The 12,227-nt window shown below is 40.5% G+C and overlaps 1 protein-coding gene across 1 annotated transcript in view; it reads left to right on the top strand.

Moving 5' to 3' along the window:
• The window catches only part of CPB1 (carboxypeptidase B1), a 41,557-nt gene extending 29,787 nt beyond the window's left edge, over positions 1-11,770 (top strand). The window contains exons 10-11 of the mRNA XM_045902137.3: positions 9,346-9,430; positions 11,423-11,770. Of these exons, the coding sequence (XP_045758093.1) occupies positions 9,346-9,430; positions 11,423-11,610 (273 nt within the window). The 3' untranslated portion in view covers positions 11,611-11,770. The remainder of the gene's footprint in view (positions 1-9,345; positions 9,431-11,422) is intronic.
• The last annotated feature ends 457 nt before the right edge of the window (positions 11,771-12,227 follow it).

Below are 12,227 nucleotides of genomic sequence, written 5' to 3'. Positions count from 1 at the left end.
ACCAGAACAGATGAAAAGCCTCTGAATGGTAACTAGGGAAGGAACAAGAGTTATTTAGAATCGGAGGTTCTGCCTTACAGAAAAATAACTACAGATGTCCTCAGATGAATGGCAAGTTAAGCAAATTATAGAATAGTAGAAAATGTACTATTTACTTACCAAAAAAATTAGCACCTCACCACGATTCACATCTCCACAAGATGGTTTTAAATCTATTCTGCACACTATGCAATTGTTAATTGATTTTTCTCATTTCCATCTGCAATAGGCCTTATATTAAAGGGTAGAGAGAAGACTTAGCTCTAGTGGGTTGGTTAGAATAAGATTAAACAACAGGAACTATACATTTAGATCACAACAGTAAAGATTCCATGCAGTAAGAGAAAGCATATATTAGTTTACCAGATGGGAAAAAAAAGGGAAGTAAAACCCTAAAATTTTCAAGTTACTGTTCCAAAACTCTGAGAAAAATAAATTAGTTCAAAGAAACTGATTACACCATTTCAGTGGACCACAATATCATGACTTATATTTTATAATTATTTTTTAAATTTTCTAATTTACCACTTGGTTAGTGAAGCATTAACAATTTGGGAACTGGAACTTTGAAGTTTTGTAGACATGCCCTTGTCAATTTAACATAAGACGCTACTAAACTGGTTTTGATATTAGAACAAGGACTAAGGGAAGTTACTACTTTGTAAAACTAGGAGTATTTTGATTTCATCACCAACCTCATCGCTTTCCAAGCATATGTACAAGACATAATTATGATGCCAAAGTATGAAATATAGCTAGTTTCATAACCAGAATGAATTATGGCTAATTCTCCCGTGGTAAACAATCAGATTTTCAAATCTGTATTCCCAAGACAGGCCAAGTCAGGCCTTACTTTTCGAGTGATTCATTTAAATACGCAGTATGTCAGTGGATGTTAGGAAGTTTACAGCACAGGGGGCCTGGGGGTACAGAGCCCTTGCCCTTGAAGAGTTGGGGGTCAGGGAGGCAGAAAAGCAATGGGTCTTTTGAGAAAATGAAGCTGCTTCTTAAAGAAAAAAATACACATAAGCTAATACTTGCCACTTTTTTGAAATTCTGGAATTCAAATGTTCTTCATTTTGAAATAGAGTAGATGTTGTCTAATTCTTCAGTCTAAAAATCTTCCAAGCTGGAACCACCCTCATCCCTGGAACTGCCAATTCCTTAGTATTTCTATGTTGGCAGAACACTGTATTGAGTATCCAATCATTCCTATGTGTAGCTTTTAATACTCCTGCCCCAGCTCATACAATTCTATCTTATCCTCACTTTATAACCTGCCACATTTCCAGGTAGTTTTTGTTTTGTTTTGTTGGGGGTTATTTTGTATGTATTTGATTTTTGTTTACCTGTATTAGGTAGAAAACCTCAACCACAAAGACCTCCTTGTCTCCTGCTTTTCTCTTACAAGCTCCAGAGACAATATAGATTTGCCAAACTAATCCTTACACATAACCTAATTCCTAATACACAGTGACATTTTACTAAATCAATGAATGTGATATCTGGGACAGTTACAGGTTGCTGTAGCCTCATTTCTCTAGCCTAAACTAAGCAAATCATAGAATAGTAGAAAATGTAAAAAAACAAAATGTTTGATTTTAAAATTTAAAAAAACAAATGTTTGACAAGCCTAAGGAAGAATACCTGGGAAAAAAAGACACACTAAGTTCTATGTAAATAAAAAAGAAAAAAAAGTAAAAGATTGTCCTCTGACTAAAATAGAAGTTACTGCTAGGACCCATACTTTACTGCAATAATTATTTAAAATGAATGTAAAGACCTAATTCTCAAATAAGAGGGTAAGATGCTAGTTATCTTCAGAGTTCCAACAAATAGTTCCTGGACAACTACTAAGTGGTAAGCCTTGGCCTGGACCCTGAAGACATGGAGATAAAAGACAGAAAAAGTCACTGAGAACTCAGAGGCCAGCAAACGGTGTTGCCACAGTATGACACATTCAGAGGGAAGCTCAGAGTGAGTGCTTGCAGAGGGCATTTAGGGAAGACGTATTTTCATAAGAATCGCTTGGATCCTATGACCAGGTTAGAGAGAAAAATTGGATGCGCACTGAGCAGGAATAAAACTAACCCAAACTGTGTCTTATGCCTCTTCAATGTCTTAAAAATAAGGTACAGATGGGGGGGTGGAGCAAGATGGCGGAGGAGTAGGAGACCTGGATTTCGTCTCCTCTCAGGAATTCAGCTGGATAGGGATCAAACCATTCTGAACACCTACAAACTCAACAGGAGACCGAAGAAAAGAAGAGCAACAACTCTCTCATCAGAAAAGCGACCACTTTCTGGAAGGTAGGACGTGCGGAGAAGTGAATCCGAGGCGATATTCGGGAGGATAGACGGCGGGGGAGGGGCCTCCGTCGGCCACTTCTGGCAAGTGATAGAACCACGGAGCACAAAATCGGAACTTTTAAAAGTCTGCTCCGCTGAGGGACGTCACTCTAGTGGCTAAGCGGGGGGTGGAACCCTCCGGGACAGTGTGGTCTCGGGACCCTCGGGGTCACAGAAAGACCGGGGGTGCCTGAGTGCGGCAGAGCTCCCAGGTATCGGAGCGGGGAAGCCGGCTGCAGAGGCGGAGCCCAGGCGCGGGCTCTCAGCTCGGGGTGGCCATAAACCGTGATCCGCGGCACAGTCGGGCCCCTGCTCCTCCAGCAGGGACCCAACAAGCGGCCGATCCGGGGAGACTCACCTTCCTCCCCCGGGAGGAGCCACGTGGGAGTGCACCGCAGGGATCTGCTAGGTTTGGAGACTCCACCCGGGGTCGGGTGCCAGAGATAGAAACGCGTGGTCAAGGCCAGGTGAGCACGGAGTGCAGCCGGAGACCGGGGAGACGAGAGTGACTGACGGCTTTTCTCTGGGGTCGCACTGAGGAGCGGGGCCCCGAGTTCTCGGCTCCTCCGGGGCGGAGATTGGGAGGCCGCCATTTTCACTCTCCGCCTCCAAAGCTGTACGGAAAGCTTCCAGGGAACAAAAGCTGCCGAGAGCAAACCCGAGCAGATTACTTAGCCCGGAGGGGCAAGGGCAGGGCAATTCCGCCTCCGGCAAAGACATTTGGAAACCACGGCAACAGGCCCCTCCCCCAGAAGATCAGCGAGAACAGCCAGCCAAGACCAAGTTTACCGATCAATGAGAACGGCAGAACTCCAGCGCCAGGGGACTACTGCACATAGAATTCATGGCTTTTTTACCATGATTCTTTAGTCTTTTAAAGTTTTTTTTTTTTTAACTGTTTTGTTTTTGTTTTTTTTAATTTTTCTTTTTCCCTTTTTCAACCAACATCTTATCAATCCCTTTTTTAAAAACACATTTTTATTTTTCATTTTTAGACTCATATTCTATCCCTTCATAGTAGTTACCCATATTTTTGGCATATATATATATATAAGTTGTTCTCTCTTTAAAATTTTGAGATAGTTTCTTCTAACAGATTAAAATATACCCTAAATCTCTAGTATATGGTTTTTTCTACTCCCCTGCCTGATCACATTCTCTCCCTTTTTTTTTTCTTTTTTCTTTTTTTAAATCCTCTTCTTTCTTTTTTCAAACAACTTCTTATCAATTCCTTTTATAAAATTTTTTATAATTTCCATCTTTACAGTCATATTCCATCCCTTCATCATATCAACCCTTATTTTTGTACATATATAAGTTTTTCTTTCTTTAAAATTTTGGGAGGCACTTTCTTCTAAAAGACCAAAATACACCCCAAATCTAGTGTGTGGCACTGATCTATATACCAGCCTGATCATATTTGATCACATTCTGGTTTTTTTTGTTGTTGTTGTTTTGTTTTGTTTGTTTTTGTTTGTTTTTATCTTTATATTTTTTTTCTTTTTCTTTTTTCTCTCTTTCCGTTTCTTTTTCCACTGCTTCAGGTCTTTTCTGATTTGTTTAGAGTATATTTTCTGGGGATGTGGTTACTCTGAGAGCATTTTGTTCTCTCATTAATCTATTCTCCTCTGCACAAAATGACAAGATGGAAAAAATCACCTCAACAAAAAGAACAAGAGGTAGTACCGACTGCCAGGGACCTACTCAATACGGACATTAGTACAATGTCAGATCTAGAGTTCAGAATCATCACTTTAAAGATACTAGCTGGGCTTGAAAAACATATGGAAGTTATTAGAGAAACCCTTTCTGGAGAAGTAAAAGAGCTAAAATCTAACCAAGTAGAAATCAAAAAGGCTATTAATGAGGTGCAATCAAAAATGGGGGCGCTAATGGCTAGGATAAATGAGGCAGAAGAGAGAATCAGTAATATAGAAGACCAAATGATGGAAAATAAAGAAGCTGAGAAAAAGAGAGATAAACAACTACTGGATCATGAGGGCAGAATTCGAGAGATAAGTGATACCATAAGACGAAACAACATTAGAATAATTGGGATCCCAGAAGAAGAAGAAAGAGAGAGAGGGGCAGAAGGCATAATGGAGCAAATTATAGCAGAGAACTTCCCTAATTTGGGGAAGGAAATAGGCATCAAAATCCAGGAAGCACAGAGAACCCCCCTCAAAATCAATAAAAATAGGTCAACACCCCGACATCTAATAGTAAAACTTACGAGTCCCAGAGACAAAGAGAAAATCCTGACAGCAGCTCGGGAGAAGAGATATGTAACCTACAATGGTAGAAACATTAGATTGGCAACAGACCTATCCACAGAGACCTGGCAGGCCAGAAAGGACTGGCAGGATATATTCAGAGCACTAAATGAGAAAAATATGCAGCCAAGAATACTCTATCCAGCTAGGCTGTCATTGAAAATTGAAGGAGAGAGAAAAAGCTTCCAGGACAAACAAAAACTAAAGGAATTTGCAAACACAAAACCAGCCCTACAAGAAATCTTGAAAGGGGTCCTCTAAGCAAAGAGAGACCCTAAAAGCAACATAGACCAGAAAGGAACACAGACAATATACGGTAACAGTCACCTTACAGGCAATACAATGGCACTAAATTCCTATCTTTCAATAGTTACCCTGAATGTAAATGGGCTAAATGCCCCAATCAAAAGACACAGGCTATCAGACTGGATTAAAAAACAAGACCCATCAATATGCTGTCTGCAAGAGACTCATTTTAGACCCAAAGACACCCCCAGATTGAAAGTGAGGGGGTGGAAAACCATTTACCATGCTAATGGACATCAAAAGAAAGCTGGGGTGGCAATCCTTATATCAGACAAATTAGATTTTAAACCAAAGACTGTAATAAGAGATGAGGAAGGACATTATATCCTACTTAAAGGGTCTATCCAAAAAGAAGATCTAACAATTGTAAATATCTATGCCCCTAACATGGGAGCAGCCAATTATATAAGGCAATTAATAACAAAAGCAAAGAAACACATCGACAACAATACAATAATAGTGGGGGACTTTAACACCCCCCTCACTGAAATGGACAGATCGTCTAAGCAAAAGATCAACAAGGAAATAAAGACTTTAAATGACACACTGGACCAAATGAACTTCACAGACCTATTCAGAACATTCCATCCCAAAGCAACGGAATACACATTCTTCTCTAGTGCCCATGGAACATTCTTCAGAATAGATCACATCCTAGGTCATAAATCAGGTCTCAACCGGTACCAAAAGATTGGGATCATTCCCTGCCTATTTTCAGACCAAAATGCTTTGAAACTAAAACTCAATCACAAGAGGAAAGTCAGAAAGAACTCAAATACATGGAGGCTAAAGAGCATCCTACTGAAGAATGAATGGGTCAACCAGGAAATTAAAGAAGAATTAAAAAAATACATGGAAACCAATGAAAATGAAAACACAACTGTTCAAAATCTTTGGGATGCAGCAAAGGCAGTCCGAAGAGGAAAGTATATAGCAATACAAGCTTTTCTCAAGAAACAAGAAAGGTCTCAAGTACACAACCTAACCCTCCACCTAAAGGAGCTGGAGAAAGAACAGCAAAGAAAGCCTAAACCCAGCAGGAGAAGAGAAATAATAAAGATCAGAGCAGAAAGCAATGAAATAGAAACTAAAAGAACAGTAGAACAGATCAACGAAACTAGGAGCTGGTTCTTTGAAAGAATTAACAAGATTGATAAACCCCTGGCCAGACTCATCAAAAAGAAAAGAGAAATGACCCAAATCAACAAAATCATGAATGAAAGAGGAGAGATCACAACTAACACCAAAGAAATACAAACAATTATAAGAACATATTATGAGCAACTCTATGCCAGCAAATTAGATAACCTGGGAGAAATGGATGCATTCCTAGAGATGTATCAACTACCAAAACTGAACCAGGAAGAAATAGAAAACCTGAACAGACCTATAACCACTAAGGAAATTGAAGCAGTCATCAGAAATCTCCCAACAAACAAAAGCCTAGGGCCAGATGGCTTCCCAGGGGAATTCTACCAAACATTTCAAGAAGAATACCTATTCTTCTGAAACTGTTCCAAAAAATAGAAATGGAAAGAAAACTTCCAAACTCATTTTATGAGGCCAGCATTACCTTGATCCCAAAACCAGACAAAGACCCATCAAAAAGGAGAATTACAGACCAATATCCCTGATGAACATGAATACAAAAATTCTCACCAAAATACTAGCCAATAGGATCCAACAATACATTAAAAAGACTATTCACCACGACCAAGTGGGATTTATCCCTGGGCTGCAAGGTTGGTTCAACATCCGCAAATCAATCAACGTGATACAATACATTAACAAAAGAAAGAACAAGAATCATAGGATCCTCTCAATAGATGCAGAAAAAGCTTTTGACAAAGTACAGCATCCTTTCTTGATCAAAACTCTTCAGAGTATAGGCATAGAGGGTACATACCTCAAGATCATAAAAGCCATCTATGAAAAACCTACAGCGAATATCATTCTCAATGGGGAAAAACTGACAGCTTTCCACTTAAGGTCAGGAACACAGCAGGGATGTCCACTATCACCACTGCTATTCAACATAGTATTGGAAGTCCTAGCCACAGCAATCAGGCAACAAAAAGAAATAAAAGGCATCCAAATCGGCAAAGAAGAAGTCAAACTCTCACTCTTTGCAGATGATATGATACTTTATGTGGAAAACCCCAAAGACTCCACCCCAAAACTGCTAGAACTCATACAGGAATTCAGTAAGGTGGCAGGATAGAAAATCAATGCACAGAAATCAGTGGCATTCCTATACACCAACAACAAGACAGAAGAAAGAGAAATTAAGGGGTCGATCCCATTTACAATTGCACCCAAAACCATAAGATACCTAGGAATAAATCTAACCAAAGAGACAAAGGATCTGTACTCAGAAAACTATAAAATACTTATGAAAGAAATTGAGGAAGACACAAAGAAATGGAAAAACGTTCCATGCTCATGGATTAGAAGAACAAATATTGTGAAGATGTCAATGCTACCTAGAGCAATCTACACATTCAATGCAATCCCCATCAAAATACCATCCACTTTTTTCAAAGAAATGGAACAAATAATCCTAAAATTTGTATGGAACCAGAAAAGACCGCGAATAGCCAGAGGCATGTTGAAAAAGAAAAGCAAAGCTGGCGGCATCACAATTCTGGACTTCAAGCTCTATTACAAAGCTGTCATCATCAAGACAGTATGGAACTGGCACAAAAACAGACACATAGATCGATGGAACAGAATAGAGAGCCCAGAAATGGACCCTCAACTCTATGGTCAACTCATCTTCGACAAAGCAGGGAAGAATGTCCAATGGAACAAAGACAGTCTTTTCAACAAATGGTGTTGGGAAAATTGGATAGCCACATGCAGAAGAATGAAACTGGACCATTTCCTTACACCACACACAAAAATAGACTCCAAATGGTTGAAAGACCTAAATATGAGACAGGAGTCCATCAAAATCCTAAAGGAGAACACAGGCAGCAACCTCTTCGACCTCAGCCGCAGCAAATTCTTCCTAGAAACATTGCCAAAGGCAAGGGAAGCAAGGGCAAAAATGAACTATTGGGACTTCATCAAGATAAAAAGCTTTTGCAAAGCAAAGGAAACAGTCAACAAAACCAAAAGACAACTGACAGAATGGGAGAAGATATTTGCAAATGACATATCAGATAAAGGGCTAGTATCCAAAATCTATAAAGAACTCATCAAACTCAACACCCAAAGAACAAAGAATCCAATCAAGAAATGGGCAGAAGACATGAACAGACATTTTTCCAAAGAAGACATCCAAATGGCCAACAGACACATGAAAAAGTGTTCAATATCGCTCGGCATCAGGGAAATCCAAATCAAAACCTCAATGAGATACCACCTCACACCAGTCAGAATGGCTAAAATTAACAAGTCAGGAAACGACAGATGTTGGCGGGGATGGGGAGAAAGGGGAACCCTCCTACACTGTCGGTGGGAATGCAAGTTGGTGCAGCCACTCTGGAAAACAGTATGGAGGTTCCTCAAAAAGTTGAAAATAGAGCTACCATATGATCCAGCAATTGCACTACTGGGTATTTACCCCAAAGATACAAAAGTAGGGATCCGAAAGGGTATGTGCACCCCGATGTTTATAGCAGCAATGTCCACAATAGCCAAACTGTGGAAATAGCCAAGATGTCCATCGACAGATGAATGGATAAAGAAGATGTGGTATATATATACAATGGAATATTATGCAGCCATCAAAAGGAATGAGATCTTGCCATTTGCAACGATGTGGATGGAACTGGAGGGTATTATGCTGAGCGAAATAAGTCAAAAAGAGAAAGACATGTATCATATGACCTCACTGATATGAGGAATTCTTAATCGCAGGAAACAAACTGAGAGTTGCTGGAGTGGGGGGTGGCGTGGGAGGGATGGGGTGACTGGGTGATAGACACTGGGGAGGGTATGTGCTCTGGTAAGCGCTGTGAATTGTGCGAGACTGTTGAATCTCAGATCTGTACCTCTGAAACAAATAATGCAATATATGTTAAGAAAAAAAAAGAAGAAGAAGGTAGCAGGAGGGGAAGAATGAAGCAGGGGAAATCGGAGGGGTAGATGAACCATGAGAGACGATGGACTCTGAAAAACAAACTGAGGGTTCTAGAGGGGAGGGGCGTGGGAGGATGGGTTAGCCTGGTGGTGGGTATTGAGGAGGGCACATTCTGCATGGAGCACTGGGTGTTATGCACAAACAATGAATCATGGAACACTACATCTAAAACTAATGATGTAATGTATGGGGATTAACATAAGAATAAATAAATAAATAAGGTACAGATGTTTGTTTGTTTGTCAGTGTGTGCTTTTATGTATTTACTCACGAACTGCTGGTTCTTTTGCAGAATGCCCTGGCAAAAGCTACCGTAGAAGAACTTGCCACCCTGCATGGCACCAAGTACACATATGGCCCAGGAGCTACAACAATCTGTGAGTCTTGGCTTCAGAACTGTGCAACGAGACCACACACCTAAAAGGGCAACAAATGGTTCCCAGAGCCTTTCCTTTCAGATCATTTAAAGCATGTGGCTTTTGCCTGACAGTGGATTTTTTATATGACATGTCATTAGTTTTCTGTTCAGAAAAAGTATCCCCTCCAACCCAAGAAAACACTTGCGCTCGGTAAACATCCATTGAGCAGCCACCACTATGTGCCAGGTCCTCACTAGGTACTAGGAAAGAAAGGAAGGGCGGATGGAGAGAAGGCAAGAGAAAAGGAGAAAGGGAAGTTGGGGAACCAGCACAGTCTTCGAAGAATCCACAGAAAGGCAGCAGGAAAACTAAATATAGGGGTGCTAGATGTTATGATAGAGGATGCACAAGGAAAGAGCACACTCCAGCACCAACCAGCCCATCCCACAGCATCGGGGATGACTGCCCAGGATAATGACCCAGAAGCTTTACCTGGAAAGACAATTGCTGAAGACAAGTATAAGAAGGAGTGTCTTCCTGACTAAACAGACTGCAGGTGCGAGGGCTAATTCAGGCTCAAGCCACTTTCCAGGGGTAGATGTCAGCCCCTCTGACCAGTCACTCGGTGTGTTCGAGCCAAGTGGCAAGAGACACACAGCAAGAGAGTTAGGTAGGGGCTAGGCCCCAGATTTCACTTAGATGCTACAGAGTTTAAATTTCACTGGGAAGGCACATTATGCAGGCCCCATTTTAAATTTCTACTTATATTTTCCTTTGCCTTTGTATGATTTCTTTTTGCCCCAGATCTGAAAGGACTAGAAATACAAGGGAAAAGGCCCAGTCCTGTTATCACAGGGCCTCCCATGCAGTTGGAGAGGGTCCAATCCTGGGTTTTGGTTTTAAGTTTTATGTAGAATATGGTTTTCTATACTCTTGTCCTTTTTTAACCTGCTCTGAATCATATAGGGTACAGTGTTTTCCTAAGGGGGTTCTAGCAGAAGTAGCCCACCTATTCATATACTGTGAAGTTCTTATATGTTTTATGCAGACTAGTTCAGTGAGGATTCTTTTTTCATTATACTGTAAACCCTTGGAGGACAGAAGTCACGTCTTTCCTTTATTCCGGCATCTCCAGAGGAGAGCCCACGGCCCACTGCTCAGTGAGGGCTGTACAACCGTTGACTGAATAAATAGATGAAAGAATGAATGAATGAATGAACGAAAAAATGACCTAGTGACTTAACATATAGAAAATCTACAAGGCAGTGACATAGTAACAGTTACTGACTGAAGAACTGAACAAATGCCTAACCTCGGCCAGACCATCTGCTAGGCCCTGAGGAAACACAAATAAAGTCCCAGCCCTGCCCTCAAGGTGCTCTGATTTCATCAGCACTGTTTCCTTGGGGTTTGGAGTTCGCTCCTATCACCAGTCATCATGCAGCCTTCCCCAGAAATTATCTTTATTTTGTAAACAAATTACATATGATATAGTTTACCACAGCATACAAGCACAGTGAGAAGGTTATGTTATAAATTACATACTTCCTGGGGTAGTAAACACATCATTGCCACTAATTAGGCTTAGAGGTAAGATTGGACTGATTTTTTAAAACTGCCCTCCATATCTTTTATAATCCAGTTTTCTAGAAAATTGGCCTGCCAGGCGCCTGGGTGGCTCAGTCGTTAAGCGTCTGCCTTCGGCTCAGGTCATGATCCCAGGGTCCTGGGGTCGAGCCCCACATCATGCTCCCTGCTTGGCAGGAAGCCTGCTTCTCCCACTCCCCCTGCTTGTGTTCCTGCTCTCTCTATCTCTCTCTCTGTCAAATAAATAAATAAAATCTTTAAAAAAAAAAAAAAGAAAGAAAATTGGCCTACCTATAATATTTTGCCCAATGCAACAGTGGTAATTATAAAAGAAAGCTGGCTTTTTTCTTTTTTTTAATTTCCTTCCTGGATTTAGTGTTTTGGGGGTTTGTTCATTTTTTTTCTGCTCTTTGCACATTTCAGATCCTGCTGCTGGGGGCTCTGATGACTGGGCTTATGACCAAGGAATCAAATATTCCTTTACCTTTGAACTCCGGGACAAAGGCAGATATGGCTTTGCCCTCCCTGAATCCCAGATTCAGCCAACCTGTGAGGAGACAATGCTGGCCATCAAGCACCTTGCCAGATACGTCCTGAAACATCTGTACTAGTAGAGAATCCTGACAGCCTTATGTCAAAGTTTCTTTTCTATCCTAAATTCTTATTTTTGTCTGCCTGGATATTTTCTAGATCCAATCTTTCTTTTAAGCCACTAGTCTATTAAACTACTTGGATCTTTTAATACTGATCATAATAAAAATGAATCATTGTAATTAGAAACCTGACAGATTGTCTACTTCTTTGGGGAAAAAAATGATGTGAATCAGTGACTAAGCAAGCCATCCACAAGTAACGATGTGGATCAACGATATAGGAGATAAAGTCCTCAGGGTACTTGCCAACACTGGCAGAGTGCAGAGATGTACAGGTTCTAATGGGGGCTTATGAGGAAGAAGACATATAAGGGGAAATTTAGCAAATTGTGATATAGGTGAAAAGACCCCATCTTGCTTTAGCTTTCATCTCAGCTCATTTATTTTATGAACTGTCTACTACATGCCAAACACTTTGCTAAGCAATTAGGGACAGAGCAATGAAAAAGAAAGACAGTTCTGCCTTCAAAGGGCATTTGGGAAGACAGACATGAAATAAATAATTAGCTATTTCACTAATTATTTAATAAGTCATGATTTAATTTACATTAAGCAAGTAAGTGCTAGACAAATTA

The sequence above is a fragment of the Mirounga angustirostris genome, unplaced genomic scaffold (assembly GCF_029215605.1).
Source record: "Mirounga angustirostris isolate CCGP_5_RB_7025 unplaced genomic scaffold, mMirAng1.0.hap1 SCAF_1, whole genome shotgun sequence".
NCBI classification, from domain to species: domain Eukaryota; kingdom Metazoa; phylum Chordata; class Mammalia; order Carnivora; family Phocidae; genus Mirounga; species Mirounga angustirostris.
Note: the sequence above shows the minus strand (reverse complement) of the source record. Positions and strands in the feature narration are given on the sequence as shown.